The sequence below is a fragment of the Salarias fasciatus genome, chromosome 14 (assembly GCF_902148845.1).
Source record: "Salarias fasciatus chromosome 14, fSalaFa1.1, whole genome shotgun sequence".
Classification (NCBI taxonomy): domain Eukaryota; kingdom Metazoa; phylum Chordata; class Actinopteri; order Blenniiformes; family Blenniidae; genus Salarias; species Salarias fasciatus.
The window spans coordinates 10,944,883-10,971,327 of NC_043758.1; the positions used below are offsets into that span (position 1 = coordinate 10,944,883).

At 42.5% G+C, this 26,445-nt stretch overlaps 1 protein-coding gene across 1 annotated transcript in view; it reads right to left on the minus strand.

The window, feature by feature from the left end:
• The window catches only part of rsrc1 (arginine/serine-rich coiled-coil 1), a 133,996-nt gene that overhangs the window by 88,565 nt on the left and 18,986 nt on the right, over positions 1 to 26,445 (minus strand). The window contains exon 4 of the mRNA XM_030108446.1: positions 18,901 to 19,098. Within this exon, the coding sequence (XP_029964306.1) occupies positions 18,901 to 19,098 (198 nt within the window). The remainder of the gene's footprint in view (positions 1 to 18,900; positions 19,099 to 26,445) is intronic.

Sequence of the window (26,445 nt, forward strand, 5' to 3'; positions counted from 1 at the left end):
TTTTATTGTTTCCTGACGCAAACATGAGAAGGATGACCACGGTGTCAAAAACCAAAAAGCATTGGGAGAACGGCACGTCGGCGAGGGAGAGGCAGCAGGATGGGTGAAAACTTGAACATTTCTCTTGAAAAACTCACAAATGAAAAACAGCTGTCATTCACAGGGCATCTCTTCAGATCTGCTGCTTCTCCTTAACTCCTGAAATCTCAGCCATCATTTAAAGTGTCATGAAAGCTTACATTTGACCATTCTTTCAACACGACAAGCTCATTTTTTTTTTTCCCCCTCCCCGCTCCAAGTGCAGCTCAGCTCTACTTTTCTAGGTGTATGTGAGCTGCAAAAATAACATTTGGCCCTCAGCATCCTCTCAGCTCCTCACTGATATCAGACAGAGATAGTGGCAAGAAGAGAGAAGACAGGACACTGTAACACTGAGAGAGACGTCATAAGCACAACTGTGTGTGTGTGTGTGTGTGTGTGTGTGTGTGTGTGTGCGTGTGCGTGTGTGCGCGCGCGCGCTCCATTTGGCATGGTGGCATGCCTTGTCAAGCGTGTCATTGAGCATTCATGTGTTGTTTGACTGCTGATAGACTGGCAGGCATATTTATTAAAGAGTCAATGTGATGGGGACACCAGGGCGAGCTTAATCTGTCACACGTACACACACGTGCACACACGTGTTGCACACACACACACACACTAAATAAAGCACAACACATTAAAACACATCCGCTCAACTACACAGAAATACACAATCCGCATCGGTGACATCTGCCTGTTTAACTAATAGAAGGCAAAAGCTTGATATTGAGAAGTCAAGACACACACACACACACACACACACACACACACACACACACACACACACACACACACACACACACACACACACACAGAAGCACAATAACACAGGGATCGCAGCTTTCCCCCAGGCCTGATTGCCATCTCCATAGCCCTTTTAAACAGGGTTGCCAATTGAAATTGAAATTGTATTCTTGTGTGTGCTATCAGAGCTACCTCTCAGGGTTTTATACAGCTGAGAGGAGGGTTGGAGGGACACACATACACACTCACACTTAAACACACACACACACACACACGCTCACAGGAAGGGATAATACAGGGATAAGTCAGAGGCTGTCACTCTTCCACGCAGAACACATAAGAGGGAACAAAACACAGACTTATCGTTCAATGCTTTCTATGTAATTCAGCATGTGTGCGTGCGTGCGTACACACACACACACACACACACACACACACACACACACACACACACACACACACACACACACACACACACACACACACACACACACACACACACACACACACACACACACACAGGGAGGCGTACATACGCGGGTACACACGCTGCCCCGGACTCGGACCTTCGACGATGGAGGGGCTTTCACTTTAGCATAATCCCAGAATGGTAGAGAAAGGCAGTCCATTAAAAATGGGGCTAACAAATTCCCCACTTTATCTTTCTCCCAGGGAGGGTTAAGTGCACTCAATAAAAAAGTCACAAGAGAAGGAATAAGAAAGAAAGAAGTTGATTTATGGCAAGTCTGCTCTATATGAGAGAGAGAGAGAGAGAGAGAGAGAGAGAGAGAGAGAGAGAGAGACTTTACAGATGAAAATTCTTGTGTGTCTGTGAATCTTTCATTACTTTAAATCATGAAATTATCATCCAGCATATGTGTTTTTAACATATAAACACTCCTGATAACTTTAATTAGTGCCTTTAAGGCCACTGTGCGCTCAAAGCATCCAGGATAAACACTTTGAGATCACTGTTCATTCGTGTTGTCTGCAAACCAGCATCACTCATAAAACTTTCTCAAAGACAAGTGTCTTGTTCAAAAGTAAAACCAAATTTGTTGTTATGCAACGATTGGTCTTGTAGATTCAGGACTTTTATTTATTTTATTTTTTTTAATTAAAATGTTTTCGGTAGAACAATTTCAAACACCGTCAACTCAACTCACTTTGCAAACCTCATTTTCTGTGTCATAATATCTGGATGGATGTCGTCTTGTTTTCTATATTATGAGACACTCTCATTAGAAGAAAAGCAGAACTCTTCTCCTTCAAGTGAGACACTTTGAACTGTCACTCTCTGCTCAGTTTGTAAGCGTCATAATTGTCCATGCATGTTTCCTATGTCCAGGTAAGAGAATCTGTAAGTGAATCGTGTCAAACGGACTGGGTTGTATGTCTTGGGAGACATTTTGCTCCTTTTCCAAGAGGCTTCGCTGAACAGCACAGACCACGGATAACCGGTGAAACATTTTCCAAGACTTCTAACCCAGTTCGGTTGACATGATTCAATTGCTTGAAGGAAACTGTCATAAAGCTTACTCTTGCGGTTTTTGCCCTAGAGCTTTATAAAATCTCTCCACTGGACTTAAAATAAATTCAATCCTGAAAATGTCTATTCTAATAAAAATAATTAAGAGCTTCATCATCTTCTTATTTATTTTTATCACAATTTTGTTCTCAAAAACTAAAGAGCATCCCCGTGATCTTCTTGCTTGTCCCTCAACTCTTTTTGATTCTCGGCTGTCCATTTTCAGTTAATATCTTTTCCTTTTTTTCTATATTTCTATTTGTCCTCAACATAAAAATAAAAGATCTATAAACATATGACAGACATCTCCCCTGTTGTTGAATTAAGTCATAGAAAGAAATAACCTGTGTTCATTTATGACACGGACAGGCAGAAGGGACCTTCAGCTTCCTACCTGTCCTTGTTTACATGTATTTTTTTCGCTATTAAAAGAATGAATAAATCAAACATCGATAGGCCACTGAACTGACACACCGACTTTCACACACATCACAGACCGAGCGTGTCTCCCGGCGGATATCTCCCCTCTTCTCAGCTCACACACACCAGCTCAGGGCTGAGGGGATCGGCATACCGGGGCCAAGTTTTAAAGAAAATTGACTTCTTTTTAGTGTGGTTACATAGAGGGAGAGCAGGACAAAGACACAGCAAAAGGCAGACATCGAGAGCTATCAATTTCCCCGTGGTCTTCTTCAATAGCCGGCGGCCCTTTTCATACCTCCCCAATTATAACCAGCCCTAATCAGAGAAATACCTCTCCATTATTGAGACTGAGACAATGACACTCCCCAACATTTCTGCCCGCTCCAAAACTATGTAGATTGCAACAGTGGTACACAAAGACGAATGCACCGGGCTGTACGGCAGGGGGGACGCCTGTGTTAAAATCACATGTGGAAATCTTTTGGCTCTCCTCGCGGCCCCTAGAAAAACTGATGAGGAACAATGGCAGCCCGGCACAGCATCTGTCATGGCACAATATAAAAAGATGATCTTGGCACCGAATGGACAAAAAAAAAAAAAAAAAGAGAGAGAGAGAGAGAGAGTGAGAGAGAGAGAGAGGTTGGAAGATGGGGGAATGGAGGGGAGGGGAAAAAGGGAGGGCCGGGCGAGAGGTAATTCATTTGCAAATCAGGCCCTGGTGCTCAGGTCTATTTCAAGCTGCCAGTGGGTGCCAGGAGTTAACAAGGTAATCAGTTTCAATCCTGCCCTTCAATTGTACATCACACTCTCATCCAGAGAATACGCAGGCCTTTCTATAGGGGCAGAGGGGGGGGAAACGGCAATCTGGCTGCTGGCTGGGCGCACAGGCGAAACACACGCACACACAGACACACACACGATGACAAGTTATTAATAGCCATGTATGACAACATGTCCCGACAAGCAAATGCACACAGATGAGTGAAGGAAATAGTTGAATTACTGTTGTACTGATACACAGATAACCAAGATAAAAAAATAAAAAAAACCACTTGGCAGCCAATAAAATACTGTTCCCCCCCGCCCCCCCCCCTATATTTTGCTTAGGTAAAACATCCATTTAACTTACATTTATTACACATGAGCCAAAATATTTCGGATGTTTTTTTTTTTTGTTTGTTTTATTCTTATCTGACCTTCTACAATATGAAAGTCAAAAACAGAACCTCTTAATATGATAAAAAGAATTTCACTTATATAATGCTTTTCCTCCACTTGACTGGTCCCCACAGTGCTTTAAATTGTAAACCACATTCACACACTAATGGAGGTGACTGCCTTGCAAGGCGCTCAGTCAATCCATTGGGAGCAATCTGGGCTTCAGTGTCTTGCTGGGGGACACCTGTGAACAAATAGGGAACCAAACCTGCAACCTTCCAACTGAGAAACAGCCTCACACAAAAGACTCAATTTCATAATATTAGATGCTCCCCTTAATTCATGTTACACAGAGACCATAATCAGACAATTAGAACCTCAAAAGGAGTGACATGTTGTAGTTTGTGTCATAAATGTGAAAATACGACTGAAACCTTTTATCTCACCTGTACTTGATAACTAATCGGCTACAAGCGTAAGCATAAAAGAGAAATGTTAATTTCTCACTGCTCCACTTCTTCTTCTTGCTCCCGGAGTCACTGCATATATATTTCTGCATACATTTATTTTGCTGCTGATGTTGCACAAAAAAAAAAGAAATTAAATTACACTATCAATTCCCACAACGAATTCTCTGACAAAGTAAGTTATTTTAATGGGACTCTGTGTTCAGTTTAACCAGAATATGGCACGTCTTTCTTCCCCACAAAAAAAAATCTTTTTCTCACAATCAGTCCCAACTCTGAAGCATGAGAAAGTAGCAGCAGGTACAAAGCTGCTCCGAACCGAAAACTGGTACATGCAAAACGGTAGAAAGAAAACAGAGCTAAACCTGCTATAATCCTTTTTTCCCTCTCTCTTTAGCCTGTGTCAGCTGTAACCGGCTGGCCCGAGAGGCAGTTAGCCCCCGTTAGTCCCTCATCTGCATAATCAATATGACAACCTTATTTTTCTGATGCAAACAGGATTTCGCTGCTGAGCTGTTTTTGTTGGTGTGTGTGTGTGTGTGTGTGTGTGTGTGTGTGTGTGTGTGTGTGTGTGTGTGTGTGAGCGCCCAGTCTGCTCCCGGCCAGCCTCAGTCATGGCCCTCTTTAGCCTTAATTAGATTAGGTGCGATTATCCCGGCTCTACCTTACAAGTGTACAGGCGGGATAAAGTGGCCACAAAGGCCAGCCTGTCACAGGCACCGGGCTGCGGTCTGCAGGTTATCGGGGTCCGCGGAGACACACCGCATACATTGTTATTCATATCATCTACACACCACTTTATACCGTGCCTTTTTCACTTTCTCTTTTTTTTTTTTTTCTTTTCCCTTTCTATGTCTGCGGTGTCAAACCGGCGTAATCACTGGCCGGAGTAAGTCTCTCTTTTTTCTGCTTTCTGTCTGTCCGTCAGAAGACAAAACAACATGGCCCCGAGCACTCTGCAGTCTGGCCTACAGGGAGAGATGTCAGGAGTGTGTGTGTGTGTGTGTGTGTGTGTGTGTGTGTGTGTGTGTGTGTGTGTGTGTGTGTGTGTGTGTGTAGACTTCAAGGAAAAGTGGTACAAAGAAAAGTTAACCCCAGTCTCACACTAATGCAAATAGACCAACGAACAGTGCAGAGAGGAACACGCACACAAAGCTCGCCTCGGACAGAGTGGTTAACGATACAGTGCACATGCTGACACCCGAAAAAAGAAAACCACTCCGAAGACCCGAATCGTCTCCTTTTAAGTCAACACTGGGGCTGCATGTTGAACATCGACACGTTCTTGGTCCTGACCAAAGAAATGTGCATCAAAAACTATACCAATACCAAACGTCTGGTTCAATTCAAGGTTTCCCTTTCTTTCCTCTTTTTTTTTTTTTTTTTTTTTTAAACTCACTGCAATCACATGCACAGTCAGCCGGTGCTGGTTTATTATATTACGCCAATTTCTTGTTAATCTTTTGAATGTACAGTCATGGGAACTTTAGTTCCTTTCAGGAAATATCATAAATCACAACGAGAGTAATTGCAGTATCATGATGTCCACATGTTGCCACGTCTCACTCATTACCGACTGCATTCATTTCATACATTAAGAATCCGTTACAAGCAGGACGCATCACATATATACACTTCTGCTCTCAATTGTACGCTTAACATACAGTAATTAAGGCGTACGCATACCTGCCAAAATGTGTGTGTCATAACACCGGCTCCAGCAGCATTACTCATTCTGATTAATATTTGTTTGAAAATTTAACAAGATGATTTGCTACTCTGTTTCATTTTCTGAAACGCTCCACCTTTTTCCCTGAAAACATTTTCCACATCGAGCTCGACACTGACAGATCTCAGTTGGTCTCCATCAGTGAGCGTGTGTGCGTGCGGAGGAAAAGAGGTGAATTATTTCTCTGTGTTGATTAGACAGCGGTGCCCACGGTATTTATACACACTGTACATATTTTCCGTACATCAGATTTGGGCATAAAAAGAGGCTGGAACAGAACGGCAGGAGTTCACAAAGAGACAAGCGCTGAACTGTAGTGAGACACTACTGGAAGAGATTTAAACTCATTTTCGTTCAGGGGCCACATACAGTCATTGAACTAAACACAGATAAAGTCCAATGGCATTTCAACAGGGTAAACTGTAAATAGTGACTTTCAGCTACAAAGTTTCCCAAAGTTTTGATATGTGAAAATTGCGATCTGAAAATGCTCCCATGCTTAAAAGGAAAAAAAAAAACAAACTTCCCCATGGTGTTTTCTGCAAACCGATGTTAGCCTGTTACTACATCAGGACTTTTGAGCAGTTTTCAGCATTCAAGTACTCAAACACTGTTATCTTTTCTGTTGTAAGTTAGTTAGCAGTGTGTCACTCACAGCACTGATGTCCACAGTTGTTCACTGCCTGATCACAGCGTTCCATTGCTGCAAAACTAGCGCTACCTCTTGGGGACAAAATGAAAACAGCTGTTACTTTCTATTTTTGGAAGAAATTCTAACACTTCGCAAGGTCATTCCTTCATTAAACTCGTTTATGGTCCAAATTAAGTCTGACAGATAAGAACAGATTATTTTTTTATTTTTTTTTATTTTTTTTTTGTGTGTATGAGTGAATTAAAACTAAAAACATGACAGAAAATGAATAAAATAAAAAAGTTAATTTCCACACCAAATGTGCTACAGTAGACTCAATGTTAGTGTATATGCGAGTCAATTCTGAAAACACTGATACTTTTTAAAATAAGATATTTCTGTTTTAGGAACAAATGATGTGGAAAAAAAAACATGTGAGCTCTCTCCAACAGTAATCCCTGGTAAAAGTGTGTTCATGTCATCACAGAATAAAGTTATTTAAAAGGTATTTCTAGCTCTGAAGTGGTAAAATCAGAGGCTGGGCTTCCTGTAGATGATGGTAGATCACAATAAAGTCTTATTTAGAGCTTTTACAGCTGTTAAAACAAAGATGATAGATGTGAACAAGTCACATTAGAAATCGAAAGACAATTAATTCTAAAAGTAACTTTATGATCAGTATTTGTAAGAATAACATCTGATGTCTTTTCTCTGAAAATTAAAAAGCTCTTGTGAAAAAGTATGTGATGATACAACACACTGCAATGACAGATCTTCATATATCCAAGCCTCATGGCGCACAAAAATTAAAATCACACTTACTGGCATAAAGTTGACAGCAGGAAAGTGCCAGTAGCTTGTGTGAGTGTGTGTGTGTGAGAGAGAGAGAGAGAGAGAATGAGTGAGGTACAGTGTAGTGTGAAATAACTCTATTAAATAACCACAGGGACTTGACTGGCGAGAGAGCAGGACAGAGCACATGGGAACGAATGAGAGCGAGAGAATGAAAGAGAATGAGTGAGACATTAGTAGAAATGAATTAAACATCGGTCCAGAGATCTAAACTTGTGCTGAGAAAGTGGCAGACTAAATGGATAAGAAAAGAGAGAGAGAGAGATAGAGAGAGGCTTTCCTGTGGCCACTGCTTGTTCGATAGAAACTGTCTGAGACGATGTTCTCCATCAGTGCCACCAATAATTATTTCCATGCCTCACTATAAGCTTGCACCCACCACAGTGTGATCGTTAACTACACGCATAACACTTTTTGTTTCAACTGGGTGTCTGTACGGAGGAAAATCCTCTGAAAATGGCTGTCAATTTCACATCTCCGCCGAGAACGATTATTATACACTCCTCTCAGGCAATATTTACTTCCACAACTGAGTCATGGTACTTAACTGTATGTCTGCTATGCTGTTTACCCCGTCTGAGGGAGGTATTCTTGTAATGATCAATGCCATTAGGCAAGACCTGCAGAGCTGTATTTCTGTCTCGCAGCGGCAGAGGTCAGATGCATGACGAAAGCCACTCGGAGCGCGGTGAAAACTCTCCTCCTTCCCCGTCTCTCTTCTCTCCCCCTCTCTCCTCTTTGTTGGTATGTGCGCTCTCTCAAACTAAAAAGAACATCTCTTCCTATAATGTATTCTTCACTTTCAGCCCCTCTCATAAAGACTTCAGTCAACACCTTTCCTTGCCCCCGGTGCAGATGAATAAGCGGTGGAGTCTGGAGAAAATTAAACATTAACAGTGTGTCTCTTTTACACATCATTCTCCATAACAATCTTCTCTTTTAGCTTCCCTCCCTGCCTTCAACGCCGCTCTGCTTCCGCCCAAACTAAAACTACCCGATTTTCCAGAGAGGAGAGAAATACTGAAGGCAGGAAAAACATATTTTGTTGACAAGCACATTTACATAACCCTCCTAAATCGGAGCTGGCCTGTCATGTTTCCTGCTCATAACCTGCTGCTTATAATCCTGCCTGCATCCTCCTCTGATCCATAAAGCCGAGCAGCCAGCCACTTCAACGGCTCACCAGAAGACGGGGACGTAAAAAGAAATGCGGGAGAGGAGAGGAGAGGAGAGGAGAGAAGAGGAGAGGCCAGGTGTGAGAAAGGTGAGGAAGGGGTGAGGACAGGGGAGGCAAGAAGAAGGGGGAATGAAAGAGAGGAACAGGGTAATTGGATTGGGGGATCTTCTATTTGGCCAGGTCTGGTCTCTGTCATCACGCTCCAGGCCTGGCTTCTGTCAATGCCTACAGCAGGTCTCAAACACATCAACACACACACAAACAAATGGATGCGCGCACACACACACTCACACACACACAGCACTCTAGATGTGCAACTGTAGTGAATCTACCCGGCAAACTGTCCTGTGCACCACTCCAAAGCCTGCAGGGCTCTCGTGTGTGTGTGTGTGTGTGTGTGTGTGTGTGTGTGTGTGTGTGTGTGTGTGTGTGTGTGTGTGCGTGTGTGTTTGCATTCCCCCTTAACAACTCACTAAATGGTTAAACAGATTACAGAGCGCAGTAAATGGATTGTCACAGCTCTCTATCGCTCACTCAGGGTGTCTCTCCTGCGATTAAAAGTGGCCAGACTTTTCTCTCTCCATGCAAACAGCGACGCGCCAAACTCCACACAGCCAGCAGAGGGGTCAGCCGCAGACACCGTTTTCTCCCCTCACTGTCCAGACGAGATAGCTTGTTGTTATTCCACTTAGGCACTCTTCAGCTTTATTGTTGTTTTATTTTTATAGGGCTGGGCGGCAGTTAAGTAATCAGCTGATTCGTTTCATTGTTGAAAATGTAACTATACATTATAAAGTAGTGTGTTTTTGACTCTTTATTCTAAAACTACTGCAATACAAACAAGTGTGCAATAATATTTGGCTTGTCAACAATTAGAAGAATTGGAGTTCGACAACAATGTGCAATTTCAATATAAAAATTCAAAGAATCAAAATGAAAAATTTATGTGCCACTGCCAGGGCAATCATGTTTTATCATGTTTGTCAGAGAAATACAGAAACACAATCACAAAACTGTATTTTTTTGGTTAAGTCTCCTTATATTCGAGTTGTCATATTCCACACTGCTGGCTTCATCTAACCAGGAAACATCTGAGAAGTTGCACAAAGTTTCTTTTATTAAGACAAAAATGTGATTCCTTTACACCTGTAAATTGCGATTTCAAACGTTTTCATGGGTCACTCCTATAATATTCAGAAGCATTTAAGAAATTTGGGCCCGTAAGCAAGTTTTCTATACGCCCATGCAGGTATTAAAAAAAAACAAAAAACAGCTTGTACTCTTATGCCAATATCCTGAGTAATAAAGTAATAAAAGTCCAGAACAGCCACTTGTTTTTTATATTTTACAAGGTGTCCAGGTTGAGACACGACATGAAACCAGTATCTTTAAATAGCACAAATTCAGGCACATTTTAACAATATGTTCTGTCATTGCTGACGTTTGATGTCGATTTCAGCTGAATTAGGCGATCAAATTTATTCATACGTAACTGGGAAGAGGAAAATGTCCCAAGTAGAAAGTTCAGTATAAAGCAACAAGTAAATTATACAAGAAAAAGGCTGCTGTGAGTGAGAACCATTCTGACAGTGACAAACAAATCAAAACTGGTTTAAAGAAACATATTACCCACCTGACATTTTGTAAACTGAGAAGGCAGCTTCTAACTGGGAACACACACACACACATCTGAATGCTGTCTAAACTTGTGATGTATACAATAAATAAATGGTACGTTCATAGGAAGAGAATAAAAGCTCATCAATATCAATTTCACTCATAGTTTGTCTCATATGGTTCATGTTAATGTTATCTATCAATGTATGTACAGACTTCAAGGTTCAAGGTTAACCCAAATTCAAGGTTCAACTCCTAATAAAGTTTGAACCATTCTACATGAAGGTTTTGACTCCTGAGCCCAAAAACATGAAACCGCCTCTGATTAAAATTCATTAAAAGAGACAGACTGAGAGTTTTAGAACCTGCTGCACTGCTAAGAAATCAGAATTTAGAACTTTATCACAACTAAGTCACGTTGACATTGATTGAGGGCTTCAATCAGACATTCACACAACAACAAATCTGCTGCATTTTCATTCCAGACTACTCGGTTGTCTTAGGCTGTTCTTTAATTTCACTCAGATCTGAAGTAAAGTCAAAGATCTGAGCGGACGACTCACAGTAAACCGATTCCAAAACCTTCTTTGTGTTGCTCTCAACATCAGGCTGATTTATGTACGTGTATACACAAATAAAAGTCCATCCAAAATCTGTTGTGCATGTGTGAGTTTGTGTGTGTGTGTGTGTGTGCTGTTTTCTTTCAAATCTATGCCCATTATTACTGTGAAAATAAAACTAATGACGACATACAGCCACGGGCCACGAAACACTCCAGCTGCACCACTCTGTGTAGCTGGTGTGTTGCTCGACTGGGACCTGAGTGTGTGTCTGTTGTGAGTGTGTGCATGAACAGTATCCACCCTTTGCATGTAGGCATCAGTCCTATTTCATCCACTCAGCCCCCACCCAAACTACACACACGCATACACACACACACACACACACACCTGCTGGTCTTCAGCTTCAACCGCAGCTCATCTTGCTCCTGGCCACCGGGCTACCCCCCCGACGCACACACAAATAAAACACACACTTACAGCTCATTGATTTAAGTCAATGTGAGTGTATCCTAACCTTCCGAGGACGGTGTTTGTAGTCTCTCTTCCTTCCCCAGACCCACTTCCAGAGCCAGACACAGCCTAGAGTCCTGCAAGACTGTAGAGACACACACACACACACACACACACACACACACACACACACACACACACACACACACACACACACACACACACACACACACACACACACACACACACACACACACACACACACACACACACACACACACACACACACACACACACACAGAAGCAGCAGCAGTCCCATTCACACCACCCATACACACATTCCCACAAGGGGCTGACAGGATGCCGCAGGCAGGAGCTACATGCCCGCAAACACACACATACACACACACCTACTTTCTCAGTGTATTACTAACACTAATGAGCTGATAGATGTTCAACACAGGCAAAGAAGCAGACAATCATTTCCTCAGAGTGAGGCGAGAAGGGAGAGAAAATCAACAGCAGTGTGTGTGTGTGTTTGTGTGCGTGTTGCGCGTGTGTGTCTGGGGTGTTGTTTTATTTTCTCTCTGCCTCACAGCATCCAGGCTTCCAGAGGTTAAGGCTGAGCACTGGAGCAGCGCTAGCCGAACGGAGGCCTGCAGGTCCTGCCGGGACCCCCGCGGTGAGGCCGGGCTCCGTTCAGCCCAGAACAGTAATGAGAGTCATTACTTGATGACATTCAAAGAAAGACAACGAGCAGGTTTGGTGAAGATGGATAATCTAATTAAAAACAAAAAGTCCAAAAATTGTTCTTTATAACAAAAGACCAAAAAAAAAAAAAAAAGGAAAAAAAAAAAAAAAATCAGCGCTCATAAAATATCTTATTGCATGAAAATAATGAAGGCCGTTGAATGACGGCTCCTTTTTAGCAGAGAAAATGATTCTTTCATAGACGAGCCTTTAATAGAAAGTGGGAAGCCCTTTCATTTCTTTAACCCTAAGCTCATTATAACTCCAGTTTTACATGCACAGGGAGAAGGTGGCTCTGCCGCCATGAGAGGTCTCCACAGCGCTCTCCCTGCCTCCGCCGCCCGGCCGATGCCCGATTTCCCACTCAAATGACATTAAGCTCAGTAAGAAGGACCGTTGAGTTCCTGTGGCCCGGCACATACAAGGAGTTCAGTCTAATTGGACACATCTCTCCCATTTGAGGACGTGAAACAACCCAGCCGGCGCACGCTTCCCCGCAACCTGGGTGATGTGATGCAGAGGAGAGAGGCTGCCATCACCCAGAGAGAAGGCTGAGGATTCCCTCTTGAAGGCTGACAAATGCTTTGACTTCGGAGTTGAGCTTGGAGTGGGTGACAGGCAGGAAAGAGGGAAGAGTGAAAGTATGCACACCTATGTGTGTGAGTGTATTAACAATATAAAGGAAATCAGAAAAAAGCTGGGGCCCGACTGTTCTCAGTCCATAACTTAACCAAATTCCTTCAAGCCTGATCAAAGTCTGAGCCACTACAGCACTTAATGATGCCAAAACCTTTTTAAAAGAAGTCCCCGTAATTAAAAATATTTCTAAAAACCTGTCACTTTCAGTGGAGAAACGCCATCTGTTAACATAAGATTCTACATTTCTGCTCATTAATTACAGGTGGGAATTGGGTCGAAACATCAGGTGAAGATTGCTGTTACATTCAAATTAAACTTCTGTCAATTATCTGCCTGGGGGCAGATGTGCACTTGTTAACAAAACACTGTGTGTTTTTTTTTTTTTTTCCTGCTCTGATTTAAAAAGACAAGAGAAAACGTTGACAAATACAGGTGAAAAAAAAAAAAAAATTAAACTCGATCTGACGAGGAAGAGTAAGTGTGCATACCGGAAACTGGCAGCAGAACATCGCCGACAGACCACCGTTCTATCTGAAGGTCAGCGGTTTGATCCCCCGTCTCACCTGTCCATATGCCAAAGTGTCTCTGAGCAAGTTAGTTGCTCTCAATAGTGGGAGTGTGAATAAAGTGCTTCCAAACAGCTGAAGCAGCAGAAATGTGTATTTAGTAAAGTTTATTTTGTACTTGTACTTTCTCTTCATTTTATTTCCACTGCATTCAAATCCAAAACATGTCTTTCAGAATCGCAAAGAATAAGAATCACAGGAAAAATATTTGAATACAAACTGCACAGTGTGAGAGACTCCGCCTCAATGACTAAACAACAACACAGTGTTTCTGTTGACAAATTTATCAATGATGAGAAAAACACTCACAGTGGAAATTCTTAAAGAACCAGGTGATTATTCAGAACAAGGCGCACACACACACACACACACACACGCGCAGACAGAATCACCCACTTACCCTTTGCCACTGGTGAAAGGCAACACGATCTCTTAACAACAGCTCGTCTTTTTCAATAAATTTTGCATGAAAACATGCCGCTGGAGCACCAAGTTGCCTGCTGTCATACCAGAGGAGTCTTAAATGTTTAATGACAACAACACCAAACACATGTGCGCGCACACAGAGTTGGGTGTCAGGGTGCCGCTCTGAGGGGCCCCTCTTTCATCCTGACAGACACTATAAAGCTCCCGAGCCTCTTCCCCGCCCCGCCCCGCCATCAATATGGCACCGCTGCGCTCCTCTCCTATCACCCGGCGAGGAAACCTGGATGGAAATGAGGTTGGAGTGTTACAGTGTGTACGTGCACGTGTTTACGTGCAAGTGGAAAGGATCCGGGGCTTACATTAACTCTACCCCCTCCGCGATTAAGAACAGAGGAAGAACGGAAAAGACTGGGGAATAAAGAAGAAGTGGGCTTGTCACGGAGCGGATGTACAGTCGGAGAAAAGGTCTATTTTACATATTCCTGAAACATCCAGCTGCTTCTGCCTTTCTTCTGCTGAAGTAGGACACGTTCGGCACCTCATCTCCTGTGGGAGCATGTGGGGAATAACAAGAACATCCATGTCAAGAAGGTTTTGGGCAGCTACAACACTTGGAGGGCCATAAATAGAGTTACAGCTGTGCCTATGGATACCAAGACTCCAGAGACAGTTCAAGTGCCACAAAGGGCAAAATACAGTCGGATTATGTAATAATCACAGTAGTTTAACTTCTTAGAAAACAGTTTGTCATAAGAGACGACCTAATATTGCTTCAGTGACGTTAAAATTTGAGGTAAAAGTCCAGAAACTTAAAAAAGAAAGAAAAAAAACACACACACACACACGCATACACACTGGGTTAATTTTCCTTACTGATAAATTTACAAGTGCTGATGAACTTATAGACTTTAATTTCATTGATTCGAGCTGAAGATTTTTGTATGAGTAAACAAGGAAAAACAGGTGTGTGTTTTGATAGGAGCATTAGAGATGGATACATTACGACACACACATGCACGGTACCGGTTCTCACGTGGCAGGCCACCGAGGCAAGACTGCATTAAAATTATTCAGTCCTTAAATCACCACAGGTTTAAGTAAACTGCAAGGCCAGATGGCAGGATAGACAGTTGGCAATATATTAACATCACCACAGGTGGAAATGTGCACACACACACACACACACACACACACACACACACACACACACACACACACACACACACACGCGCGCGCGCGCACACAAAGCAAACTACCCCACGTGCACACAGACAAGCTAAAGCAGGGTCAGAGATAAAAAGGGAGATTCCTATCAATGCTAAAGGATATTGAAGCCTTAATAAGAAAATAGATATAGTCTGCTGGCCTTACATTTCACTGTTAGCTTTATTTGTTTTCCTGATACGGATCTGAGGAAGGCGGGATGTAATAGCTTCAAATAAATGGAGCACTTTCCCTTTAAAAGCAGACCACAGCACTCTGTCTTACACAGAAATATGGAGCTCTGGGGTTTTCTGATGACCAACCAAAGCTGCCGACAAGTTCAGATTGCAAAAGATTTTACAGCAGAGGCTCAGAGGTACATGCGCTTTAATGCCAAAAGTACTTGCTCAGCGATCTAAATCACTGAATTCAGGTGTTCCCATCACTTCCATTATCACAGGTGAATAAAATCCCGCCATGCTGACGATTTCTACAAACCTCTGAGAAGGAACGGGTCGCTCTCAGAGGCTCGCTGGATTCCAGTTTTACAGGATGTCTCCAGTGAAATAAGTCCAGCCGTGAAATTTCCTCAACACTAAATGGTTCACATTCAACTATTAGTTGTACAAGAGCAAAATGGAAGCAACTGAGAACAACAGCAACTCAGAGAGAGGGGTCAAGCGATGCTGAAGCACACAGTGCAAAGAGGTCACCACCAGCCATCTTCAGATTAGCTCAAGAACAGTTCATAGAATGGGGTTGCCACTGCCGAGCAGCTGCTTCCAAACCTTAAATCACCAAGAGCCGTGCAGTGGCATCGACCACTTAGTTATTTGCATTATGGAGATTTTTTTTTTTTTTTTTTTTTTGTGGGAGCAGTTTTATGGGAAAAATTAGGCTGCTGAAGTTAGGTTGTTGGTCTTGCAAAAATTGCATAGATTTCTTGGATCACAGTGTATCCTAAAAGTCAACTTATTGAAGTGATGTTACATAAAGCTCAATCGATCTCCTCTGTGAATCTTTGTATATTTTGACCTCTGAACTGCTGTAACGTGATTTTTTTTTTTTTTTACTGGTGTGGGACGAATAAAGTTCTACTTTATCTCATCTAAAATTAATCCATCTTTCCTTCCAAATGTGCACAAATTCGTTCATTTTACACCATAGCTTGACTAACAGACAGCCGATTAACCCTTATTTGTAACCAAGCAAAATGTTTACATGTCTAATGAATGAATGAAATGCGTCGTGTTTTAAAAATCTCAGCGGGATTCACTTTCAAGGATACGGTTTCTCTTTTCCGAGTGTTTACTTCACTTAATGAGATACAGCACGCTTTCACATTTTCCAGAGAAAGTTGTGTAGAAAGTGCTGTGACAGTTTGACAAAAGCAAAGTTTAAAAAATATTCCTCAATATACTGTACTGGGTTTTTTTTTCCCCCTCTCTCTTACAGCCACTGCTACAGTGATAAGTTTCATCATCTGACTGCACTGTTGCATCAAGAATACATCTGAGGAATGGAGCTCATTTTCAGTCGGATCAAACGGTCATAAAATCCTAAATTGCCATATGGCTATTACTGCATGTTTCTGTTGGTGAAACCAGTGAAAATCCTGCCTCAAAATATTTTCTCTCTGACAAGTTTATCGGCAGTCAAAGCTTTATATTAGTATCTTTTCGGTCTTGCTTTAAATAAGCAAAGAGCAACTGATGAAACAGCTGAAATAACATCTGTATAAATTCAACAAAAATCAAAAGTTCATGTTTAATACAGCTCTCAAGCAATTTCTTGAATATTCAATGCATCAGTTAACGATGCAGTTATTTCAAAGATGACACTGAAACTGATTGCTAATTAACTCATCGAGCCTCACATACATCAAATGTATCCATTTTTATTAAAGTTGGGGTGCTGAAGGAGATATCGGATTGCCTCCTAAAGCAAGCTGCCCGACAGAATGGAAACACTGTCTCAGCGTTTCCATCCTGTGGACTGTGTGGCGGAACCAAAGAAAGACCTCCCCACGCACAGGTAGAACATGCAAATTCTACACAGAAATGGGTGCATGATTTTCTCTAAGAATGTGTCATTTCAGAAATGTGTCACAGTGCATCAGTCATGATGATGAATAGAGAGCAGTCTCTTTAATAACATAAGAGACGGGAGTCACTTAAAAATCCTGCAATTTACTCATATCAATGAACTAATTTTTATAGATGGTGAATATTAAAATATAGAAAACACTAAATAAACTTAACAGCTCAATGCAAGATCATTCAATTCCAAACACTTAAAGAACTGGAACAAAGCAACATGCCGGCTTTTAAGATAAATAATCAAAAGTAAATTTTTGGTGAAAAAGCGAATAAAATATTCAACTATTAATTTCTCTTCAGCTGCACAGCTGAGTCCAGCACAGTTTACCTGTGAGAACTAACCGTCTTGAATTGATGCAGTGCAGCAGCTGGCCCACATCACTCTGGGGATCCATAGTTTGATTCACACATCTGTGCCATTCAATATGACAGACAACAATTGGGTAGCAGTCGCATTAGAGTAGCCTCCGATCACATTAGAGAGCGGCGCGTTGGAAAGGGATTGAATGTGCTATTCTGGTAGCAGCAAAGAGAGGCCTCTAAGGTGGTTATATCTGTAACGCAGTGCACCATTCCTCAAGTATCCACCAGCCTGAACCTGTTCCTGGTCTCTATTACAGGCTCTGGAATACAAAAAGTTGAAAGAGAAGATGTCCTTTGCCAACTTTTCTCACTTTAATAATGTAGTCTCATTTATTGTTTTTTTTTTTTTTTTTTTTTTTTTGAGGGGTGGACCACAAAAACATCGGAGGTGCATATGATCTAGTTAAGTTTCCAGACTTATTGCGACTGGGTCCAGAGGGTGAAAGTGGAGTTAAAGACATCAGACATCATCTAGTGACCAAAACACTGTTTCCAAACTGAACCTGGGCCACACTCCCAACCTTCATCTATTCTTATATCGGCATGGCATTTTCTCTTACAGCGGGGAATTGTATCACATTACAAGGTCCTTGAAGTACAATGCTTGATAGCAAGAAGATATGGAGGGAGAAAGGAAATGATGGATTGATGGATGGAAGGATCGAATGATGGATGGACAGACGGAGACACCGAGATTAAGCCCCGTCTTTATGCCTGTGTTACACCCACTAACATATTCAGCTCCCCTGTGCAGGCAACAGTTTAGATTGAGCTGGGCAAGCCGGAAACTTGTTTGGATATCTCTACGTCTGTTTATTCTCTGGTCATGAAGAACAGAGCCCAGGGGGTCACAAAGTGTCCATTTCTCAGGTTCACAATAGCAGAAAAAGCTAATTCTGGTCAGCAGTGAGAAAATATGAAGCCTAATCAGCAAACTGAGTTTTGAGACAGGTGTAAATCCACTCTGACACATTTTCGTGCAATAAAATTAGTATCCAAAATGGATGGACAGAGCATTGACAAAAGTGTTGATTTAAAAAAAAAAAAAGTTTTGTGGAAAGTAAGGTTGACTGAAATAACAACCACATTGTCCCCAACAGTAAAGCACGGCAGAGGCAGCATCATGATACCTAAAGACATCCTAAAACATGGCTGAGCTGAAGCAGATCTTTAAGGAAGAATGGTACAAGTTCCCTGACTTTTAACATGTTCATGTTCTGACCATCAGATACTGGACACCTTCAGAGACTTTTTCCGGCAGATTTGTGTACGGGCGCTCTCAATAACTGTCTGTTAAAGGTCACACACGTTGTATTTGCCTGTACTTAGAACTGAGGTGCACAACAGATTGAATTTTATAAGCAATTTGTGCTAAAAGCAGGAACATTTCCAATAATTATTTTAAGAGAGCATGATACATCATTTCCCACTCACCCCTTTTTGTCAGCCTTGTCTTTGCTCTTGTCTTTGTCTCTTCCTTTGTCCTTGTCTTTCTCTCGCTCGCGGTCCCGGCCCTTGCGGCGGCTCCGGTCCCGGTCTCTGCTGTGGCTGCGGCTCTTCTTGCGGCTGCGGCTTCCTTTGTGGCTGTGACTGTCGCTTCTGCTGCGAGACCGCCGGTGCCGGGAGTGAGACCTAAAGGAGACAAACGGTGGAACAACAGGTCACACTACGACAACTGATTATACTTGTCTTTTGTAGTCACAGCTAATGTGACGGGTGTTGAGAACGCATAGACACCAATCAGCCATCAGAACCGCCTGTGACTTCTGCTGCAGGAGCTCGTTTCTTCGACTGGACCTGAACTTCTTGCTGGTTCACAGCTTTTCCTTCATCGGACCACTTTTGAAAGAAACCGAACAGCATGAGCACCCCAGAGGAGCTTTAGTAAAAATTCTAATTTCGGTGAAATCCTGACACTTGTCAATTTGTCCTGTTTCTAAAACATCAACTTTGACGACAAAATATTCACTTGATGCCTGATATTTACCAGCGACTAATAGGTGCCACGATTAAGAATTTCTGCAGGAATGAGATGAATTTAACAGGGTATTATAAAACGGTCACAACAGACTGTTGCTTACACAGAAATCACATAACGATTGCAAGGTATGAAGACTCACAAACCAGTCGTCAAACGATGCACACAACTGGAATCCAAACTAAACAGAACATCGGCAGAGGAGGAGATCAAACTATACACTGACACAGCAGTGACTTCGCATTATCACAGAACGGCACAGTAAAGGTTCCATATGATAAAAACCAAAATGAGCCATTGCTGAATGGAAGTGCTATTATTTACAATCTCTCTCTCTCTCACACACACACACAAACACACACAGAAATTGAGCCAATTAGAGACGGACTCAGAGGAGGGCCTGTCCTGGTATTGATCCTGACACCGGCCCTCTGGTCTCAATGAGATTTACAGCGAGAGATTTACTTCGTTAGCTACGGCGCGCGCGCGCGCACACGCACACGCACACGCACACGCACACGCACACGCACACACACAGGCACACTCATTCAGTCACCGGAGGAAGAACGCTGAATGTTACTTAAGGAATAATGGCTGAAATGCAAAGCACACAAATAAAACCTTACAAGACTGTTTACATGTCGCTGCACATGCCTTGAATGATACACACACGTTCTGCACGCGGGTGTGTGAGACTGACAAGAGGCTGTGACAACCATGTGTGTGCGTGTGTGTGGCAGGGTAAAGAGCATGATCTGAAACCCCCAGTAGAAATCGGCAGCTGAGTTGCCGTTATTTTCCATCATTTATCATTTTATTGATTTGTCTATAAAAACAGTCAAACCTGCTGTCCACGAGCTTTATTGCTTTCCCCCCTTTATTAGTTTGCAGTTTGGGACATCCAGAGCTGTCTCTCTGCCGACAGAAAACTAATCATTTTCTTCAGACGCCTGTCACCATCCTAACAGACAACACTCTGACAACTGTTGCAATCAATTAGGCCGGGGCGATCCTGATCACCGGAGAGTCGCCGCACTGTGTCAGCTCTCGGAGAGAAAATCCCACTGAGGAAAGGAAAAAAAAAAAAAAAAAAAACACTATGTGCAGTGATTATGTTCTCAATATCGCCAAAGAAAAATCGACTGTGAAACATATTTCATAGATAAAGGTCAACAATGACTCACACCTTTAAAACAACCGGCGCATGACACACATACAAATCGCTTTCAATGAAGAAAGTTGAATTCCAAACTCACTTCATATATTTCCAATAAAATACTTCATGGTCAGGATGGACCAGGGTTATCCACAAACGGAGAGATTAGGTCACTCACTCCAGTGAGAATATATTTTGTTAACTCTGCTGTCTTAAAGTTAGTAGAATCAATTATCTCTCGGTAAACTGTACTTATAATTTGTTGAAAAAAATTTAGAATGAATTTGTGAAGAACTTAGAGCTGAGGGCCAAATAAAAATGGAGCCCAGACGACGGCTGAACCATGGACCAAAGATTGAACTCTTCACTGAATCCAAAAATTATCAGCATTCTTAATTAATTAGCTGGTTATTTGGGGGGTTTATTTTGACAATCTGTTCACTCCTGGTAAAACGGTTGCAGGTTTGAGTCCAGGCCGGGCAGATCTCTGTGTAGTCTGCCTTGTTCTCACTGTGTGTCAAGACACATGATCATGAGTGTGTGTGGCTGTCCATCTCTCTGTCCCGTCGACCTGTCCTGGGTGTTTTTTTTTTTTTTTGCATTAAGCCATCTGAGTTCAGCTCCAGCAACACACTGCACTCGACTGGATGAGGAGGCAGAGAGGATGGATGGCGAGCAAAGTTGGAATACTATCTTAAGAATTGTTTAATTGTTGTCCTTAATATTAGGCTTTATTGTCGAACATTTCAGCACACGCCGTTCATTAATCTTTGTTCTGAGCATATCACAGCAATGATTGTGTTGTGAAACAAAAGGCCACCAAGCAATTAAAAAAATATATCAATATATATATATTTAAAACCATGTGTCTCAAGATTGTGTGATTCTCCTCTGGAACCTAATTCAAAGACCTGGAAACTGAGAAAAAGGAAGCATCTCAAACATGCACAGCAACCGATTAAAATCTGTCATAAAAAAAATGTAATTTTAAATATAATACACAAACACACTGTTAACTGGGTGGGCAGGTATTGCCAACTGTGGACCGACAATACACCGATAGAATAAACAGAAAGTTTGATTCGTCATGATAATCTATGTGTTTTACTGAGCAAAACGATCAGGACTGAGCTTTTTAGGGCCAAAAGCAGTCCCTCCGGAGGATGTTTCAACACCAGTCTCATTGAATTCTACGGAACAGACTCACCTGGAGTGATTATCAGAAATAACAATAATGACAGGCGATTCAGAAGTAGAAGACATTTGACATGGAGAAATTCATAAAGAGTTTACTGGAACTGTCACTCAGAAAGTCAGGGAATCACTTCAAAAGGACAAAATGAAAACATTGGCATTTTTGGTGCATGGAGTCTCCAAGCGAGATAATCCATCGGTGGCCCAGACAGACCTTGGAATGAGTGAATCTATGTGCTGACAATGCCGGCGTATGTTTGTAATCAACAGTACATGAGGAGAGATACAGCAGAGCTGCAGTGTTCCAAGCCTAAGTCCTATATTTACAGCCAAGCAAATTGTGGCCAGAAGCAGCAGATGCAATAAACACAGTTTCTGCCCCCTCTCTCTCTCTCTCTCTCTCTCTCTCTCTCTGTTTCTCTGTCTCCCGCTCCCTTTCTCTGTCTGATGGCAAAGAAAACAGCCCACTTCTGGGGTGTGCGGCAAATTAAATTTACTGTAGTTAATAGAGTGAGCCTATGCTGCTAAATGTCAATTTCCTGACCAAGTCCTTCCCCTTGGAGAATGATTAGCTAATTTGAGGCTGGGGATAAATGGGCTAATGCAGGACACACACAGATAAACAGCCGCGGTTGGACCCCATTCCAAGCCCTTCCTCTGCTTTACATTTTATTGGCCTTATTATCTCCAGGGAAAATGGGTCCCCCTATGACCTAAACATATTTTCATTTCTAATAAAAGGCCCTTGCTGGTTGCCCCCACGTGCAACACACACACGCATTGGCTGCCCCCTCGCAGCCTCCTTCCTCCATTCCTTCCCCGTTTCATCGTCCAATCCATTAAATCCGCGCTTTGCAATTGGCTGGGACCATTTTCCCGGTGAATTATCAATAGAGTAATTATGCTCCATGTTGGGAGCTGGGCAGAAGCTTATCGCCGCTGACCCCCCAGCGCGCGCCAGGATATGATCCCTCACCACGGCCCATTGGGGTAATTATGTGTTCGGGTGTGAAGCTGGATGGTGTGTTACCTTTATCTGTATTCTATTTCTGTTTTCATTGAAAATTGGACATTAATGGCAGCGACGTGATACCACTAGTGTCAGATACAGGTGAGCGTCCCCAATGGAATCTGACCCCAGCCAAATCATTATTCACAGTACACGGTGTAGGGACGGCGAGCGCACACGCGAGCACACACAAAGGAAGACCAATCACCCGCACTGTTCCTTTAACCTTATCTTGGACATATTGGAGCCAGCAGTGACGGACATTTCTTCGATTTGCCAGCCACTGTCCTCGCCCGGGAGGACAGAACAATGTTCAAGGCCGTATTGTATTTGCCCCAAAAGTATAACACAACTGGCGGGAACGCGGCACATCTGCTCGGCGATGCCCCGAGCAGCGCGCCTGTCCGTCGGGCAAGTGCAGCACAGCCGTGATTAATGGCCATGGAACTTTAACCCTATCGTATTTCAGGAGGCTGACCTCAGTCTGACCAACAATACAGCCAAGCATTGACATGCAGCTGTTATGTGGAAGGAGGACGAAGGAAAAATGAAAATGATTGACCATCATAACATCCAAATATCTTGCTATTATTGACCACGTCCGGTTACTGCGGCTACTGTAAATGTGTCAGTGTAGAAAACTGTAGCGGTGCAGCACCCTTCAGCTCGAGTCCAAATCGACACTGATGCAGCCACATTCACAGTTTGTTCAATTTACATTGAAAGTTTAGAGTCAAACTGGAGTTACTGAGTTACTGTATCACTGTAACTCAGAATTAAGAGTATTACTGTTTAGGAATGGCAGTTTTTTTTTTTTTTTTTTTTGTCTTCTTTGTGTGCACTGACAGTCTCTGAATAGACCGACATCATTTATTTTAGTTTTATGGCAGCAGAATGGTCAAATGTGTGGCACTCTGATGAATCTTGTTTGTGATTGGACAGTAATACTGTCCCACTACATATGAGCTTTAAGCTGTGTTCCTGTGCTTAATGGCCATTTTGAAATCTTGCAATTAACTGTTTCGATAGTCTCAGAGTAATTGTTACTAAAGGTCTACTTAAAAATCCTGTTTGAAGTGACAGGATGACGGGTGAAATGTTACAACCAGTTACAAACTCTTATAACAAAGACTCACCTACTTTAGAAACACCTAAGAAATTTAGGAAGACTTGTTTATTTTGCAGAGAGAATGCCCCTCTATGTGAGCTATAAAACAAAAAGTAAATACAAAACAATGACCAGAGAACAAGACATAAAGATGCAGCTATTGCTTGCTGTAAGTTGCTTTAGAGAGCTTTTCCAAACATCTGGTCTGGGATCCCGTGAGGGTGCGCTGGTGATCACAGCGGGATGTGAGGCTCTGCCTGCTCTGAGATTATCAAAGAAAGCCAAAGTCACTTTCTAAAAACTAGAGCATTTTGAAAGCTTATGCTTGTGTATGCTGTTAGGCGGGTGCGAGTTCCCTGTGAGGTCTTGGCAATTCAGAAATAGGAGAGAGTGTCCACAGCCTTTATGTGACATTATGTAGGAAACACCAGCTCTGTGGAATCCGAGCTGGACGTCTATGAAAACTGTGAGGGAAAGATTTTGGTAATTTTGGAGCTTTCCAACTTTTCAACTTGGGTTTTGTTTTTTTTTTCCAACTCAAATTATATGGAAATATCATATATGGTGTGTATAGCGTTCAGACATCCTCACTTCCTTGTTTTTAATCATTGAAGAACACCTGGGTGCAGGATTGCTCTGTTTTGTTCTGTTTTTTTCTCTCCATGTGTTCCAAAAAGTGCCAAATAAAGAATGTTTGGTTTGGCTTAGGCAACAGCCCGTCACAAAAAAAAAAAAAAAAAAAAAAAAAAAATCTTTAGTTTGCCATCAGAAAACAGCAAAACAAAAACAACAAAGAAGTAAAACATATTTTCATTCAAAAAGCTGGAAACAAAGGGAAAAATAATAGGATTTGTTAAGGAGCGGGAACAGATCTAAAGATGAGATTCGCTCATTTTATGAACTTTGCTTTTACTAACAAAGCATGATGTGAAGCAGGAAAACAAAACAAGTCGACCCAGATTGACTTAAACAACAATTTTGGTTACATATCATGAAATATTTTCTTTTTTCTTTTTTTTTTTAATGTAAAACAACTTGTGAACGATGTTTTGAAGCGGTCACATTTTCTTTTGAAGTGCCGTTTATTCTTTGTCTGCACAATGAGTTTGACTGGATCAGATAGGCTGAGGAGAAGCGGTAAGTGACAGTAAAACCTTCCATTTGAACACTCTCCATCCGCACACATACGCACACACACACACAAACTACAAAAAAAAAAAAAAAAAAAAAAAAGCTTGCCAGTCGACTTTTCCAAGCGATAGACAGATTGAAAAAGAAACAGGCCCATTGAAGGCAAGACGATCCATATTTGAAGAACTTCATTAATGCACTGTTCCCCGCCGAGTTATTTCCAGTGACAGAGCACACAGCAGCAGCTTCATGTTCAAGTTAAAAGTCACTTTTCTTTTTTTCTGCCATTTCAATGTGTCTAAAAGCACCTTGAGTGAGCAATGTGCATTTCCTGCTGCCAAAAGACGTGGAAAACAGCTGTTCCTGCCTGACGCTGCCTGCTGAATGGAATGCAAATATGTTAACCATCCAGAATTTATTACTTTTGAGTGCTCTTCAAACGCGACGGCAGACACAAGTTTAATTTATGATATTCCTCTAATTATGAGAGCTGTTGAAATCATTTCCCAAGCTGCTTCCTCCTTCCAAGCAGCCACATTATCTGTTCCCTTGGTTCACAGCACGCGCGCACACGCAGACACACACACTCCGTCCCCCGTGCACACCCACACAGAAACATAAATTTACAGTACATACACACACTCAATAACACACAAGGAATCCGTGCAAAGTAGCTGATTGTGAGCACAATTAACACAGCAAAAGACAGAGCATGAAAGATTCCCGGAGATGTTTTTTCTTGGTTCCCCCTCTGCTTCATAAAAGCAATGTTTAGATTTGTCATAATCTTCAGTTTGCTTTTAATTTAGCAGTCGTCAACACAAACGTCTCCAATGCCCTGCTATGTTGTGAGGCAGAAATGAGACCCCATGCAGGCCACCCACTCACTGGATCCCATGCCCACCCACACACACACACACACACACACACACACACACACACACACACGCACACACACACACACACACACACGCCACAAGGTCAAGTCATTTAGCAGAGTTCAAAGGCCTTCAAAGACCCCTCAGATCTACATGAACCTACGACGGCCGGCCGACGAGGGAAAAGTTGACTTTCTGCGACGTTATGTGAGTGAGCGCGCGAGCGCGTGTCCGTGCGCGGCACGTCGTCAGACGCGCACGTGTTGATCGCCCGACGTCTTCATTGGCACATATGCCCAGTGTCACTCAGCCGCAATCCTAAACTTGGCCGTCTGGTGCGCGCCCGCGACCTTTGCCCTCTGTGCAGCCGCAGTTTGACATGACACCCATTAACAGCTGGAGCAGGGAGGAGAAGTGTTCAGAGGGGGGGGGGGAGCTTAGCCACTCAGTCCAGACACAAGGTCAAGTGGAGGTCAGACTCAGACTAGGTGCTAACTTGCCAACTCGCTCACAGCCACTCACACA